This window comes from Tamandua tetradactyla, chromosome 3, assembly GCF_023851605.1.
Source record: "Tamandua tetradactyla isolate mTamTet1 chromosome 3, mTamTet1.pri, whole genome shotgun sequence".
Classification (NCBI taxonomy): Eukaryota; Metazoa; Chordata; class Mammalia; order Pilosa; family Myrmecophagidae; genus Tamandua; species Tamandua tetradactyla.
This window is the reverse complement of record NC_135329.1, coordinates 150,042,347-150,060,795: the sequence shown is the minus strand read 5'-3', so window position 1 is coordinate 150,060,795 and position 18,449 is coordinate 150,042,347. Positions and strand designations below refer to the sequence as shown.

Here is an 18,449-nt window from a genome sequence, read left to right as displayed (position 1 = left end):
TGTTTGCTCAAGGGATTATCTATGTGGAAAAGCTTTGATTATCTAAAGAACTCTATGAAGAAAGGAATTTCTCAATGAGAAAATGTAACAAGATATTCACCATAAAAGATTTACTTGCTTAGATGTGTTTGAACTTTGCTTTATTTAAACTTTGAAACTGGGGGTGCAGTGCAGACAGAGAGAAAGAGAGATCCAAAATGACAAATGTTACAACTTCAAAGGATGTCACAAATGCCCTGTACTATTTGTCAACATTTAAATCAGCAAAGATGATTTAGACAACGTCCACAATTAATAATAAAAACAGCAATTAGTATATTCTGAGTGCTGGCTTAGGCGCTTTATATACGCTTCTAAAAAATTAGAATAAATACTTTTAAGTTAAGAACCTTGTAATACATGTGAGGAAACAGAGGTTTGGAGAGATCCAGCAAAATTGCTCACAATGTTAAATGGTAAAGCTGGGTTTCCAACCGAGAAGTTGGGCTGCAAAGTGTTTTTAACTATTCTACCATTCTCCCTGCAGTTATATAACTGTTAGTTTAAGAAAACTCAGGGGAAACTGAGGCATTAGGGGCAGCAGTAACTTCAGTATGTACATGCCTGAGGCCACTCCCAGACCACTAGAGTTCAGGCCTCTAGAAATTCAACTAATTCCAGACCCCACACCGGGGAGTGCCGATGGGGGTGGAGACTCCCTGGCTGGTGCTGCTGAACAGCCTGCTCGGTGAAGCTGAGACTGCAATTAGAGGCTGCTTGTTTACAGCAGGGCTAAACTGGGGACACCTGAGGGTAGCAATTCTTTCACTTTAATATGGGCATGGTCACAGAGGCTGTTGCTATTGGGTAGCACTAAAGAATGGCCCCACAAATAGTTTAGCATCCATTTGCAACAGATTGTGATGATGTTAACACTATCATGGTTTACAGGATGCTTGCTATGTGTCCAGTCCTGTTTCTGTAACTCACTCTTGAAACCCCAAACCTGACACACTGCCTGATACATAACAGGTTCTTAAAATATTTGCTTTGTGGGCGATGCGACAGTGGTTCAGTGGCAGAATTCTTGCCTGCCGTGCCGGAGTTCCTGGGTTTGATTCCAGGTGCCTGCCCATGCAAAAAAAAAAAGATTTTTTTGCTGTTTTCATATTGACTTCTCCTATCAACCTACAAGGCAAATATTGTTATCCCTACCTGATAGACAAGGATTCTTGGGCTTGGAGAGGGTAAGTCATGTGTCCAAGGTCATCGAGTTGCCTGTGTTTTTCTCTCCATGCCACATTGCCTCAGAGCATTATTTAAGGAGAGAATGATCCAATAGTTCAGGTTTTTTTCTATCAATTTGGGGGCTCAATGCTTTTTAGATTGGCTTTTTAAATTAATCAGATTAATCTTCAAATGGAACATTTTCCACTTCCCTTTGTGATTTACAACATTCTTTAAGATTGTGAAAAATACTCAGAGTTTAATGGTTTCTTTGCCTTGAGTGTCTTTCGACAAGGCACACAATAAGTAGCATTTCTCAAAAGCATCTGATGATGACAGCAAAAGATATTAGCTTATTTTAGAATGTTAGGGGTTATAGTTTGACCCTCCTTTTAAAAATTAGATTATCTAGAACAATTTTATTAAAAATACAGTAGGAACTCAGTAAATGATTTCTATTGTTACGCAAACAGGAATGTTCATTCATTCACTACTCAAAAAAGCGTTTAAGTACCCATTTCGTTCAGTGTTTTCAAGTGCCACAGTTGCCTGTACTCAACTAGCTGCCACATTGGGAAGGAAAAGGTTAAACGAATGCACAGGAAGGCGTTAGTCACTGATAGAGCTTAACCCATTCCTCCCTCTCAAATTGTTCCTATCTTTTAGCAGAGGCTGATGAGTTAACCCACTGAAACTATGCTCCTGTTTGAACCACAGGCTCTGTGGCAGGTTGATGGAAGGAATACTTTGTTACTTTTTGACATACTTCAAAGCATTTTCCCATATTCTCATCCCCATCCACATATCTCAACTGATTAAAAAATGAGAAATGCATCCAACCAGCACTTATGGATGCTTTCTTTGTGCCACGCACTGTACTAGTTGCTGGGGCAGATAAGACAAGGTTCTAACCTTCTGGGGCTCAGAGCCCAGTGTGCTCTGAGCACAGCACTGCAGTGTGCTGTGCTCTCAATGAAGAGAACAACTGGAGCAGCTCCATGTAGCAAAGTAATCAACTTCTTTACCTGGTGATTATGGTTTCACTAGATTTCCTAATTGTTGAGAAGTCATATTATCTAATCTTCTGCCATTTTCAACATTCAGAGTAATTCTTGTCTTTCCCTTTCTCACAATTTGCCAGATTGTCTTCATGCTGTCAGTAACAGCACAGCATCAGAGAGGTCATTTCAGACAGGTTCTTAGCTGTCCCTTGTATTGTAAGCACTAATTTAAAGCAGCAAGAAAGTTCACATTCAAAATTAAATATATAACTTTGTTTCTTTAGTCATTATTATTAGAGTTAACATCTGCATATTAATTTTCTATTCTATCTCTAGTTCATTTACACCGAAAGCCCAGATATCTTTCCAGAATCTGCACTTAACAAACAACTGGGTGAGGAAGGGGACGGCAGGGCGCGGGGGGCGTGGAATGCGCAGGCGGTTCAGTGGTAGAGAATGCTCACTCGGCATGCAAGAGACCTGGGTTTGATTCCCAGCCCATGCACCCAAAAAACAAAATGAAACAGACAAACAAACAAATAAACCAAACAACTGCAGAGACAGGGTTTGCCTATCGGATACTGAAAGAACAAACCTCCTCCCCTGAACCCACCCCACCCTGTCCGCACACACACACTTCTTGTCACCCCTGCCAGAAAATTCTGCAGATGAAATTGCAAGAGCATCACAATGATGATTTGCTACATTGACTATAAAGCCTGATTTCATGAACATTGAGTAGAAACAGAGCAGTCAGATAAATAGGCCAATAAAGAATATGTGTACATATATACATATATGGAAAAATAAATTCACCCAAAAACTCCTGATTAAACTATACACAAGAATGGTGATTTCTCACTTTGCAAATAAAAGGTGCCTTGCAGATAACTTACAAACCAGAAAGATTTTCAGGGTTATGATAAGTGACAGGTAACCAATCCTTAGAATTATTTTTTAGGGTAATTTTAGCAGTTCTGCTCAAATAATGCTTCTTAAAGACTGCTATTTTTCTGAGTAGAATATATGTCAGGAGAGTAGGATAAAAGCCTAATAAAAACATATATGATTATAAATGAGATTTTCCAGTAAGTTCCTTTTCACTAGTCGAGGTACTTGCCATTGTCCTTGAAAACCAAGGTTTCCAATGATTTGCTTGAGAAGTTAATGACATAGTTTTTCATGACACAGAAGTCTGGATCCAGGGGGTATTGTATAATTTTGTGGATTTTCATATGTCCATGTTGGCAATCCCATATTTTTAAAATGCTCCTCTTTCTTATAGTTTCATATAGGCACATTCTGTCAGTTTTGTATACACATATACCTAAAGCCACATATTGACTTGTATATCCTTATAGATGCTAAAAGGAACAACTGTATTAGCAAATCATTTCTCAAAAGGACAGTGACTCTCAGATCGCTGTTTTTTTTTATTATTATCACTAAAATGAGCTCAGAAATACACCAGCTGTAACCATGAATCACCAGCCCGGCCTGGGATGTCTAAGGCTCTTCTTTGAAGCTTGGCTCATTGATGCTGGAGAGAATGCTCTCTGGGGTCTGGCTCAGTACTTCGTACTTGGAACAGCAGCCTGGGAGGCTGCTACATCTCATGAGGGTTGTCAGCCACTCTTCACCTTACGCTCACAACGCGCAAGTCTATCTGGTCTCCCAGATTTATGCTATACACATTTACAAAGGCTAGCTCAGAGGCCAGAACCAGGAGGCTGGGGACCTAGAATCTACCCAGTTCTACCGATAACTTCTCTGGGACTCTGGGAAAATCACATCACCTTCCTTTACCTTGAGTTTCCTCAACTATAAAATGAGAGAAATACAGATTTTTTCTCAACGTTCCCATACAATTCTAACAGTCGATACTGTACTGAAAACTCAGAGACAGAAGAGAAATTATCCTCTGATCCAGCAATTTTACAAATACGTACACACACATGCATACACACTCACAGACACACACACATATACACAGAGAGAAAGAGTGAGGACTCACACATAAACTCACAAGGAAACAAGGGTTTCACAGCATCATTGTCTCTAACAAAACTAAACTGGAAATACTCTAAATTTCCATCATAAAGAAATGGGTAAATATATTGTGGTATAATAATAAATGGGAAACCATGCACACTGAAAAGAAATGACCTAGAAATATGTATGAATCTAACAAGCATAACAATGAGTGAGAAAAGCAAACTAACAAAGAATACTATGATGATACTATTCATATAAAATTTTTAAGTATGCAAAGCAACGCTCAACGTACTTTACTTAGTAAACTTATAAGGACAGATGTGAAGTGATTTATACCAAGACAGAAGCAACAATACTGAGATACACAGAGGCCTCAACAGGACAGATAGAGCTCTATTTCTCACCTGGGTGGTAAATGGGTTCTCCAAGTGTATACTTTTTTGTGTAATTTTTTTTCTATTTCTTTTTTTTTATTAATTAAAAAAAATTAACAAAACATTTAGAAATCATTCCATTCTACATGTACAATCAGTAATTCTTAATATCATCACATAGTTGCATATTCATCATTTCTTAGTACATTTGCATCGATTTAGAAAAAGAAATAAAAAGACAACAGAATAAGAATTAAAACGATAATAGAGAGAAAAAAAAACCTATACCTCACATGCAGCTTCATTCAATGTTTTAACATAATTGCATTACAATTAGGTAGTATTGTGCTGTCCATTTCTGAGTTTTTATATCCAGTCCTGTTGCACAGTCTGTATCCCTTCAGCTCCAATTACCCCTTCTCTTTTTTTTTTTTTAATTAACGGAAAAAATGAAATTAACCCAACATTTAGAAATCATACCATTCTACATATGCAATCAGTAATTCTTAACATCATCACATAGATGCATGATCATCATTTCTTAGTACATTTGCATCGGTTTAGAAGAACTAGCAACACAACCGAAAAAGATATAGAATGTTAATATAGAGAAAAAAATAAAAGTAATAACAGTAAAAACAAAACAAAACAAAACAAAACAAAAACCTATAGCTCAGATGCAGCTTCATTCAGTGTTTTAACATGATTACTTTACAATTAGGTATTATTGTGCTGTCCATTTTTGAGTTTTTGTATCTAGTCCTGTTGCACAGTCTGTATCCCTTCAGCTCCAATTGCCCATCATCTTACCCTGTTTCTACCTTCTGCTGGACAATGACATATTCCAAATTTATTCTCGAATGTCCATTCACATCAGTGGGACCATACAGTATTTGTCCTTTAGTTTTTGGCTAGACTCACTCAGCATAATGTTCTCTAGGTCCATCCATGTTATTACATGCTTCATAAGTTTATCCTGTCTTAAAGCTGCATAATATTCCCTCGTATGTATATACCACAGTTTGTTTAGCCACTCTTCTGTTGATGGAGATTTTGGCTGTTTCCATCTCTTTGCAATTGTAAATAACGCTGCTATAAACATTGGTGTGCAAATGTCCGTTTGTGTCTTTGCCCTTAAGTCCTTTGAGTAGATTCCCAGCAATGGTATTGCTGGGTCGTATGGCAATTCTATATTCAGCTTTTTGAGGAACCGCCAAACTGCCTTCCACAGTGGTTGCACCATTTGACATTCCCACCAACAGTGGATAAGTGTGCCTCTTTCTCCACATCCTCTCCAGCACTTGTCATTTTCTGTTTTGTTGATAATGGCTTTTTTGTGTAATTTTATACCTAAATTTATTTAGTGATCTTTGCATATCATCACTTCAAAATCTTTTTTGCAGCCTTATGAAAATGATTAACCCTACCTCCTGGTATTTTAAGAAAGATATTTGGAGGGAACTTTTAAAAAAAAATTAAAATACCCTTTGCTTTAAATTTTAAATAATCTATTTGGCTATGCATATGACCAATGTACTATATATATAATTCCACTAGTGACTAGACCTTTCTCATGTTCGTCTTGACTAAACTATACTGTGACGAAGTCTCCTATTAATCTGAAGTTATGTCCAAACCTTGGGACCTCAGATTAAATAGTACTTACCAAGAAATGGCCACACTTTTATAAGTGGAAGAAAAATCATAAGAGTATGTTACATTCTCCTATGCCTGATGAAGCTTCCTCTCATCCTTCCTCTAGCCTTCCCCTGGACATAGTGGATATTCCCTCTCATCCTGATGCAATGGAATCTACTTTGTTAATGTGATATAAACCCCTGATTGATTCAGAGTTCCATTGATTTAAGACTTTCACACCAACAACTCCAGCTCTTAGAATTCCCATCCTTGGGGAATTTATTCTTATGGTGCTACTCCAGTAGTATGTTGTAGATTTGCATGAGAAAATAAAGGAATCTGTTTTCTGTATTGAGTTAGCCATCTAAGTAATATGGCTGAACTTTGCATCAAAAATGTTATGTCTCAGTCATGGAACATACTATCAGCAGATATAACAATAGTTAGTGGAGAGAATGATGTTATTTCCTACAACGTGTCATATTGTCCACTTAGTTCAAGTTAGAATCATGTCTGCAAGAATCAGACAGGGCTTTTCTTAGATAGACTTTAGGGTGTTTTCTTATCTCATCTATATGAATGGCAGCCGTGAAGACCCCAGGACAATTAGAATCTAGGTAAAACCAGTGGTTGAAAAGTTATTTTTTAAAAATGAATAGCTTGGGTGGGCCATGGTGGCTCAGCAGGTAAGAGTGCTTGCCTGCCATGCCCGAGGACCCGGGTTCGATTCCGGGTGCCTGCCCATATAAAAAAAAAAAAGAATAGCTTCCTGAAATTAAAAAAACATGCAGTGAGAAATGAATTCCATTCATCAATTCAACAAATATTTATTTAGCTCTTCCACTCATCAGGCATTATTATAGGCACGGGGGATGCAGCAATGAACAAAACAGGCCAAGTCCCTGCCCTCATGGAGTTTGCATTCTAGTGATTTCTTAGAATAAAATTGAAATACCCACCCAAGTCATATGATGGCAGGGATGATGACAATGTCAGCTCTTGAAGGAAGCTTTCTAGGATCTCCATGACCCTCCAAGCTAAGTTAAGTGCCTTCCTCCGGTCTCTGGAACATCCTGGGCATATCTTAGCTGCCTGGTGCAGTGATTAAGAGCACATGCTCTTTTCTCCAACAGATGGTGTTTACATATGAGCTCTGCCATTTAACAACTGTGAAGCCTTGGGCCAGTGACCCAGCCCTTCTGAGCTTAAGGACAATAGCTAATCCTTGCTGTACACCTACTATATGTCATGCACTCTAAGTCTTTAAATAAATAATTTATTGAGTGCATCCACCAATCCTATAAAGTAGGTCCCATTACTAATTAACTTTCTACCAATTAAAAAAAAAACCTGAAGTCCACAAGGTTAGGTATCCTGCCCAAGGTCACATGGGTAGTAAGTGTCAGGACCCAGGAAGTCTTGCTGGACAAGGTAAGGACCCAATAAATATTAGCCTCATCAGGACCAAGACTAACAGTCAAGTAAGTGAAGTGAGGCAGGCGAGTGCAGGACTGGATCCTGTCTTTATTTAAAATTTTTATATTTTTACATCATGGACTTTTTTTTTTCCCTGTATTTTTTTTAATTGCATAAAATTATTATCTTGATTAAGGGATTTTTGGCACCTCAACTTTTGTGCCCAAGGTGAGTGCCTCACTTGCCTCACCCCAGTACCAGAATCATTAGTGTTATCTACCACTCCACCATCCTCCCTTTCTATTTCAGTTCATAGTCAGTTGTGGTGACATGAAAGAAGCATAACTGTGGTCACACAAAAGAGTGGGCCAAATGAAGAAGCTAAGGTTATAAGAAGAAAAGATAAGCTCCTCTGCACACACAAAGTTTGCTGGGTCCTTCAGTACAATTGTGTAACTACACCTGCTGATAACTTTGTTTTGGTGATTGTCCCATACTATGGTTTGGCCTTGATCTGTGTCCTCCTTAAGGGATGGATCAAGATCTGTCTTTGTGTCCCTAATAAGGAACTAGGTGCACATTTGACTTCCTGACCTACCCCTTTCAGGCTGACCCATGACAAGGAGTCCGTAGAGTGAGTCCACTGGTGATGGGCACTTCAAATCAAACACAGGAGAGCCAACTGCCTTCAGCATAGTGTCCTTGGCCTCCAAACTACAAAGGGTCAGCACTCAGTTTCTAAGATCCTACTCTGTCTGATTTCCACCACAAATGATGTGCTATGGTGGTGTTTTCCATTAGAACATCAGTACTATGGAATTCTTCCGTTCAATACAATTAAACAGGTTTGTCTACCTTGATTTTTCTCAGAGCCTCCAAAAGGCTCATGTGGATAGTAAAGCTCCAAGAGATGTAGACTGTGGGCAACACTTCTCAAACCTACTTGGCTAAGGAATTCCTTTTCAGGGAGGACCTCCTAGGACTAGCATTTTATAGGATGCACTTTGTGAAACAGTATGTCAAGGTCCTTCAAATGCATTCCCATTAAGAAGGGCAAAAGAATGAAAGGTTGGGAAATGATTCTTCAAGAAATCAGAATGGTAATGTCCTCTTTTTTCCTTTCTCATTATAAAAACAAAGTCATATAACTAGATTAAAGAAAAAAATTGAATAAGTCACCCATGTTCTCACAACTTGCAAATATTTCCTACTTGTTTTAACCATTCATATCTGTACATGTCCAATGGATATCCATGTGTGTGTGTGTATGTGTATATCTAACACTTAAAGTGTGTACTATGCTAAATGCCTTATGTGTGTCATCTCATTTAATCCTCACAATAACCCTGTGAGTTAAAAAATATGACTGCTCGGTGGGCAACGATGGCTCAGTGGCAGAATTCTCACCTGCCATGCTGGAGGCCCGGGTTCAATTCCCAGTGCCTGCTCATGAAAAAAATATATATCTATATATCATATATATATATGATCCCTATGTTAGAAATGAAAAAGTTGAGTCTCAGCATTTAGATAACTTCCCAGCATTGCACAGCAAGTACGTGACTGAGCTAATATTTAAACCAGTTGTTTTCCGACTCCATAATCTGTGTTTAAACATTGAAATGGTGAAACAGTTATTTTCTAACCTGGGAAAGAATATTTATCCTGAATTTATTACCAGGGAGTTTATCTTATCTTGGATCATCACAAAGCTCAGTTGTATGTTGAATGATAAAAGAACATTCTGGAATTTTTCCCACTTTTATTTGTCCTTGCCTCCATCCTTTGACTTTCAGTAGTAGTCACGAAGGTATTCCCAGCATAGAATCCTAAATGCAGTACCAGATTGTTTTCTGTTTTATGACTCTATAATCTCCTCTGTCATAAATACATTCAGAAATGATCCTGGCTTTTTCTTGAAGTCTCAACGTTTTTTAAAAAATGATTTATTTTGATAGAGCGTTAGCCTCCTGATTTCAGATATTAAGTTACTTGGTTTAGGTGGTCATACTTGTTCCCCATAAATGTGTTTATATTACCCCACAGACAGAGAAATTTCATTCCAGGTTGATATTTTTTCCTTTCTTCATTTGATTTTCTTGCAGGAGGAGAACTGAGTTCTTTGAACTTGTCAGTAAAGGAGAATATGATTGGAACATCAAAAACCATCGTGACATATTTCGGTAAGAAACAAGTCTTGTTTCTTCATTATTTGAAAATTTAGCCACATTCTTCTGACAGAGCATACAGGTAATTGTTAAAGGAACATGGGCTTAGTTTATATTCAAAACGTCCATAAAAGGGAGAGAATGTGTCTTAGAAAGTGAAACATTATATTCTTGCCTCCTCTCCATGGCTTTACTTCCAAATAGAAATTGATGTTCTAATTAGTTAGCAAGCCACAGCTTCCTGTGCCTCCTAGGGTGGTGGGGGGTGGGGGCAGGATGTAGAGGGTTAAGGGAGGGAGGGTTTTGAACCTCGGAGACCAGAGTTATACAGCACAAAGGAAAGTGGAGAGTTAACTTTCTATTCTAGACTTTATAAGACTTCTTCCCAGGACAGCAGCAAACCATCATTTTTATGTGGCACATTTTTGTGCCTATTGCAGCCACTCCAGATGGGTAAGCACCATCCCACTTTCCCCCATGCCCCATACTTCCACTATGCCCACCTTACCAACCCCAGACCTTCTGCTTTCTTATTCCTATTCTAAAGCCGCTAAGTGTTACTAAGAAAACTTGTGAGGACAAAATTGTGGACTCACTGTGTCCCCTCCATGACCAAGCAACCTCTGAACTCACCTCAAATCGGATCCCTATCATAGCTATATAAAATCTCAGCCAGCACCTTCAGGTCCCCGTGCTCTGCCTGCCCTTTCCTTTTGGAGCGCATCTTGCCTCACGCTGTCCTGAGGCCTTCTTACTGCAGGACCCTCAGCTTCTGCTCTCTCTAGTTTATTATCTCTCTGCCTTACTTATAGACTTTTTCCCCCCTTTTTTTCCATCTCAGAAGAGAGAGGCTCTTCCTCTTTCAAGATTAACACCTCCACTAATTCCAGACCCTCCACACACGCTCCTCCGCCCCACCCCTCACTACATCTTTTGAGCTTCTTTGGCTTGCATCTTCAAAAGCAGCTTTTCTTATTATGATTTTCCTAGGTGTGTTAGTCAGGGTTCTTTAGGGAAACAGAACTGACAGAGTATTTAATAATATTGCATGATATATATGGAATATATCATGTAAACAATATGAGATTTATTGAAAGAATTGGCTACTGTAACTATGGGGATTGGTAAATCCAACTTCCATAGGGCAGGCCCCAAACTGGGAACTCGGATGAAGGTTTTCCATGAATTCCCCAGGAGAAGCTGGCTGGGTGACGTAGAGATGGAAATTCTTCTTTCTAACTGCTGATATCATCAGTTCTCCCTTGAAGGCCTTCAACTGATTGAACTGCTGCAGTCAATTGCCTTAGTCAATTACAGATGTAATCAGCCATAGTTGCAATCAACTTACTGATGATTTAGATCTATGGAATATCCACACAGAACCAGTCAGGCCAGTGCTTGCTTGACCAAACAACTGGACACCATAACCTGACTGAGTTGACACATGAACTTCACCATCACACTAGGCTTAAGAACATTCTTCCCCCTCTGCAAAGAGCAGTCCTTAAAATCTGCCTTCTCCTCAAGGTTCCATTCTAGTTTTCTCCTTTCCTTTGCTCCCACACCTTGCTCACACACCTTCTAACTTCCTACAAAGCCACTGCTTTCTTTTTATATAACTTTTAATTCCACAAGTAATTATATGAATTCATTATTTTTCTGCTGATACAGTAAAACATTGCATTATGCTCCAACCCCAATCTCCATACTGGCTGTACCCTGTTACCAGTTTATTGTATCTCTCCAGACCATTTCCAAAGCATTTACATACTTATACACCCTTAGGAAAAAATACTCTTTTGTGTGGATTTAGCATATATTATGCATTTGCATATTAATCTGAATGTGTGTCTTCATTCAACCATTAGCCTTGGAATACTTCCCTGCCTATACCTCATCATCTTTATTGTTGCATAGTATTCCAAAATATGGGTACATCACAAGGTGCTTGGCTTTTCCTTTACCAAGGAATTTTGTTTATGAAATGTGATTTCTGCTCCTTTTAAGTTACCAGTCACTGTCTGGGTATCAAATCCAATGGCATTTGTCCCCTTCAGCTTCCTTGATCTCTTGTCAGCTCCAGAGTTGGCTGTGCCCTTCTTACAATTTTCTCCTGCCTTACGTTTCTGGATTTTCTACTGTCTTTCCAACTCCTCCTTCTCTTCTTTTCCTTTCTTCTCTTTGTCATTCTCTAGCCTTAAATGTAACTGTACCCCCACCCCACCCTTGGCTTTCTCCTCTTTGCATGCTTTTTCTTAGCATCCTCATAGCATTCTCTTCTCCACTAACCCCCAATTGGTTCCCAGCCCTGGTGTCTTTTCTGAGCTCCACTCCTAAAGTACTAATACCATTCAGCATCTCCACCTGGATGTTGTCCTATAGAGATTTTCAAACGTTTTTGGCAGGGAACTCCATACTGAGGCAAAATCTTGTTTGGAAGTACAATATGTAAAACAGAGCTATTGTAGGTGTCTCCTACCCTCCCCATCACTGATCCCACTTCATCCCCCCTCCCCTGGCCCATTTCATGGTTAGACTCTGACCTTGGTACAACAAAACTGACTCTAGGGCACACTGTAGAAAATTTTAAAATAATAATAAAACTAGCTAAGAAGTGCTTTTATCATTACTAAGTACCAGCAATTCTAAACAATGTCAGTGATTAAATACTCCTCCCTCCAAACATCTTTTGTTGACATAAATTCTAAATAATTGCTGAGATTGCTACTGAGTTAAAATCGCACGTTTCTGTTACTTATTCTTTCATTGTATATGCACTGTACATGTTATACAGTTGTACAGGGGGCACCTGACACATATAGACGCAGCTACACACTTTCGAGAGAGAGTTCCTAACACTTTGGACTCTTTCAAGCTCACTTTGGGTATAATTTGTACCTCCAACCTTGTGGTACTTCATATTCCTGTTTTTAGACAGTATATTCAAAATAAGCAACGAGAGTACAGTGATTGTAAAGAGGAAAAAACATAACTCGATTTACCAATTCTGTCATTTTGTATGACCACTTGTTGTTCTAACTTGTATTTAAAATTTAAATCAGTGCAACAGAATGTGAACATGAGATGTAATATTTTTGTTTGCTAATTCGGTTCATACCTGAAATATTTTATTGAATTTGAATATCTTTAAAATTAAAGTGTATTCCCTTTGAACTGCTAATTGTTTTAAAACTAGAGAACATATCAAGAAGATAATGATTACCACGAGATTATTATTGAAAAAATTGGGCATATAGAGGAGAAGCATGTTTAAAATGACCTGTTCCAAGTATCAGTTATTCTAGGTAACCATCCTTCTTTCCCCTCTCCACTTTGCACAGAAATAATGTGCCCTACTTATTCCTGGCCATTCGTTCGATTGCACTAAGCAGATTGAGAACATTTAACTGTAAATTGGATTTCAAGATCAAAGCAATGGGTGTAAACCCCTCCCTGCTCTCTTACTCTAGAACAAACTTTTCACTTCTTGTGGACGCCTGACTGAAAAAATGAGATAAAACTGCTCATTCATCTTTTTCAGTTCTTCCGTTGTACTTTTCCATACCTTTGTCCTTGCCTTTCCGTTCTCACCTGCTTCCTTACTTTAGGCCCGTATCACTTTATGCTTTCCAATTGGTCTCCTTGTTCCCACCCTCTCTTTCTCCAAACCATCACACTTACCACCTAAAATTATCTACCTAAAGCCCCCAACCTTTATGGACTCCCCAGTACTAATCAGAAAACTCAGCCACAGCATTCCATCCTCCTTTCCAGCCTTTCCCATCTTCCTTCTCTGTGTCGATTTTCTGCCCCACTTCGGAGTATACCATGGAAAGTAGAAATTCCTCTGTCAGACTCCGGTGAATTTAAATCCTAGCTTTAACACTTCCTGGCTATGTAAACTTGGGCAAGTTACCTAGCCTCTCTGAACTTTACTTTTCTTATCTGTAAAATGGAGACAATATTATATTAGTATATATTATCTATAATTAGACAATATTAGTTTTCCTAACTCATGGATACTAAAAAATCACCCTGTAGTGCCTGCTCAAGAACTGGTAGCTATTAGAATTGTCATCTGAGCACCTAGCAGATTCTCAATAGACTTGATAATTGGCTGATTAATGACAATGTAAATTTGAGACGTAAGCCTCAAATTATCAAGCAGACAGAACCTAAGTAATTATCCAAATTGTGGTACAAACAGGTAAATCAGTAATCTCACAGAGATTACTGATTATATTGTTGCCCGACTAGGAAAGAGACTGCAAAATCCAACGCATTCCCTAGAGTCCTGTCCCCTCAGGTCCCTGCAGAAGCTAGTAGTAGAGTATCAGGTGTAGGGAGAACAGCTTAGCAGCATTTTGATGAGCCGACTCTGGAGCCAGTTGGCTTGGTTTGAATCATGAATGCTTTACTCACCTTGGGAAGGTTACTTCCTCTCTCCATGTCTGCATTTATTTATCTATAAAATAGGACTAATAGCACCTATCTCCAAGGGTTGTGATGAGGATTCATTTAGTTAGTATCTGTAAAGCACTGAACAGACACAGGCACACAGCAAGCACTGCAGAAGTACTTGTTACAGAAGATCAGATGTGACGAATAGGCTGGTGTGTTTCTCTTTGCAGAGTGCGTAGCACAAGGATGTTTGGAATTAGATGCTTCACAAATGCTGCTAGACATGGAAGTGCTGCTGCTTCCGGTGCTGCCGCTGGTGCTGCCTGGTTCTGCTTTGAATGGCCTTTTGTTATCTGCAGACTCTGCCTTGTTCCCTGGAGGGGTTTCCTGGGGAAGTTACGCCAACCCCGCTACCGTCTAGCCGTGCTCTGCCATCTGGGAAGCAGACACGTTTCCAAGGCACTGGAATCTGGCAGTGTATGAAATGTTAACACCTGACATCAGGACAGCCCTCTGACCTCTAATAACAGTCCCCTTTTTTCCAAAAGGAGTTAGGCGAGATGTGGTTTCCCGGCTCTAATCCTTCATTACCTTTCATCGGATACTGCTGGTTTTAGTGCAAAGAAAGCAGATTTTGGACAAAGTGGGCCTTGTTTCCCACCAAATTATAAGCACCACAGCTATCTACAGTTTCAGCTGTTCCCTATGGTTTTGTACCAAAGTTCACTGTGAATTCTAGGTAAACACAATGGAAATAGGCCCCCCCATCAGTCTAATTCAAGCATTTCCTGTGCTTTCTTATGCACTCAAATTAATGAAAGCTGTAGCTGAATGTTTCTTCTTTTTATGAAAAACATGGCTGCAGCCAGGTAGTAAACTGGAGTGAAGCAGTGTGGCTCTTACCCAGTAAATCTTAGTGCTATCAAGCAGGTAAAAATGAAGGAGCTCCTTATGCAGTCTGTGTCTCGCCTCTTTGGTAGAGGTTTTCTTCTGTTCCCATCAATTAGTGGTAAGTGGGTAAATAGATTCATCAGCCATGTATATAATACTATATATTGATTCCCATGCTTGCAGTAAAGAAAGGCATTGTCCATTATAAATTATTTTAAGCAGAGCTTGCTTAGCTCAGGTATAGAGAAAATAGTGCTTTGCTTTCCTTGATCTACTGCAGACAAAACAAAAGGGCCACCAGAGGACATGTGATAGCTTTGTCTTTATAAGCAGACTGGCCACATGATAGAGATCCTGTACGTACGGACTATAAACAGTGCTGCCCCTTTTTTGAGGGAAAGAAAATGTGAGCTGGCCTGGGTTTCACTTTATTTATTTATGTATCTAGGACGGGTTTGTTTAGGAATGCAACAAAAGATTATTCAGGCTGTTTTGTTTGGTTCTGTTTTTCAGATCAATGTTAATGACAGCCTGTGACCTTGGAGCTGTGACCAAACCGTGGGAGATCTCGAGACAGGCAAGTAGTGATTAATGGCAGGACTCAACAGTGGAGGGGCTGCGGGGACGACATCCCCAGAGCCCTGACTACTGGCGCTGAAACCCTAGTCAATTTGCATCAGTATTAACATGGTGTAAAAAATAGCAGGAGGCTAAGGCACGACATAGTTTATTGCACAGTCTTTCCTTTAGCATGCTTCCACTGAGTAATATTTCTGTATTCTGTTAGATTTTTCAATCATACCTAATCCAAGTAACATTTTGACCATTTCTTAAGGCAAGAGTTTCAAAAATAGCGTTTTTGAACAGGTAATCATGTTTTAGCACAAGGTCCTGTTTTTCACGTCTGGGGGACAAAAAGGAGATTAAAAAGAAAATCTATTTTTATTCTTTGAAGACTATTTAGAGATCAAAGAGTTCTTTGGCCACGGTGTTCAGTGTCCAATATAATTTGTATAAAAAATCATATCGCTACCACCCCAAAAGTGTTAATTCTATAGCAAGTATAATTTTCAGGCAGGTAATTACCCAACTAAGATCCGTGATTAGAGATACTATTTGGAAATTAATAGTTCTCTAAATTTTATGAACTACCTGTGGGCTGTGGGATCCAAAACAGAAATTTGGTATCTTAAGATGACATTTTAGGGCAAATAGGATATATTTGTATAGCAGTAAATAACTAATATTTATTGACTATTTTGTATGTATTATTTCATTTAATCCTCAAAATCCCTTTATGAGTTAGATATAGTTTTTGTGTCAGGCTGAATAGTGGCTACCCAAAGATAGCAGATCCTAATCCCCGGAACATGTGAATGTTGCCTTATAAGGAAATCACATCTTTGCCAATGTGATTTGTTAAGCATCTTGACATGGTCTATTATCGTGAGTTATATAGATGGAACTTAAATCCAATCACATGTGTCCTGGCAGGAGAAAGGCAGAGAGTGACTACACATAAAGAGAAGGAAGCAATTAAAGATGGAGGTAGAGATTGGTGTGATGCAGCCACAGGCAAAGAAATGTTGGCAGCCACCAGAAACTGAACAAGGCAAGGAAGTGACTCTTTTCTAGAGCCTCAGAGGGAGCACAAACCTGCTATTTGATTTCAGCCCACCGAAACTACTGTTGGGCTTCTGGCCTGTGAGACAATAAAATTTCTACTTTTTAAGCCACAAAGTTTGTGGTGATTTGTTGCAGAAGACATAGGAAACAAATACAAATGGGGAAAATGGGGCTTAGAGAGGCTAAGTAGCCCAAGTTCATACAACTAGTAAGTGGTGGAGCTAGGTATTCCAATCCTAGCAAATTAGCTCCACAGCCTTCTTTTTTGGGGGGTTGGGAGGGCTGCATGGTCCAGGAATTGAACCCAGGTCTCCTGCATGGAAGACAAGCATTCTATGACTCTTAACAGGGTTCTATACTTCCCTATACATTTGCATCATTTAAATGCATCAGTCATCATTTTCAAATGATGCACTATGTCAGCAGAATAAATGTTATCACTAAACCCCAAATCTCAGTGGCTTAACACAATAAATCGCTCACACATAATATGCTTCTAGGGTTGTCCTCATTCTGGCCTGGGGCTGATGGAGTACCTACTCTCTGGATTGTTATGGCTTACTGTGGCAGAGGAAAAGAGAGCTCTGGAGGATCTCGTGCTGGCAGTTAAACTCCCACCACCAGGAATTCATTGGCCCGATTTTGTCACATGGCCCCACCCAATGACAAGGAAAACAGGAAGTACAGTCCTCCACGTTGAAAGTTGAAATCCTGAATAGTCTGCAAAAATATGACTATCAAAATCATGTAGCCCTTCCAATCCCCAAAAATGTGATTCACTGTCCTTCCTGCATGGAAAATACTCATCTTCTCTCCAAGGGAGGCAACCCAAATGTCCCATCAGATGTGGCATTAAGCCATAAGTCCAGAATTTCAGGGTGAGACATGTTAGTCTCCAGATCAGATCTGGATACACATTAAAGACCTACATTCACCCAAAATACAGTGTGCATACAGCCAAAACACAAAATTCTCATGACACTCACACTCAGAAAGGGAAGAGATGAGCAACGTTTGGCAGTTAGTGGTCCATAGCAATTCCAAAACCTTGCTTGTGCATTCACTGTGATGGCCCCTTTATTCTATGGTGGGTCCTGATCCCAACTGAGGGCTGTGGGATAGGGAGGGCTCCCCAGTTCATTGTTTTCCATGGCCTTTGGGTGCACCCTGGAAACTTATTCCTTTTCCATTATCTTTCTTGGCTATAGCTGAAGGCCAAACAGCTTTCTCAGTCTGCTTTCCAATTAAGTAAGGTTGAAAGCCCAATACTTGTTTTAAACTCTAAACAGTCATAGATTCATGATTTCTTTGGCACTAAAATTCTTCAACATTTAGTCAACTTTTTATGTCTTTGACTCTAATCATTTCCCTGTGCAAATAACCACAGACACAAGTTCTTTTCTTTACAAACTTAGATTTGCTATATATGAACTACTTCATTCAAAGATTTTAACTATGATGTGCTAACCATACCTTTGCTTTGATTCTTGTTGCAAGGCTGTTTTTTAATCAGCCTTTGTCATTCAAGGCATATCTCAATTTTCATTTTTTTACTTTTTGAGTTTGATAAACAGCTTCATCTTTCATCCCTATAAGACCTGAATTTGTGACTTACATTATTCCCTCTTATTCCTTATTGTCAACCTGCCAATCCTTTTCTGAGCTCCTCTCCTGATATTTAGCAAAGGCAATAGCAATCATCACCTGCTAATGTTTTGTTTTCTAATTTCTTC

At 39.2% G+C, this 18,449-nt stretch overlaps 1 protein-coding gene across 1 annotated transcript in view; it reads left to right on the top strand.

The window, feature by feature from the left end:
• PDE11A (phosphodiesterase 11A) overlaps positions 1–18,449 on the top strand; it is a 480,527-nt gene that overhangs the window by 410,578 nt on the left and 51,500 nt on the right. Inside the window, exons 18-19 of the mRNA XM_077151782.1 lie at positions 9,736–9,813; positions 15,604–15,667. Of these exons, the coding sequence (XP_077007897.1) occupies positions 9,736–9,813; positions 15,604–15,667 (142 nt within the window). The remainder of the gene's footprint in view (positions 1–9,735; positions 9,814–15,603; positions 15,668–18,449) is intronic.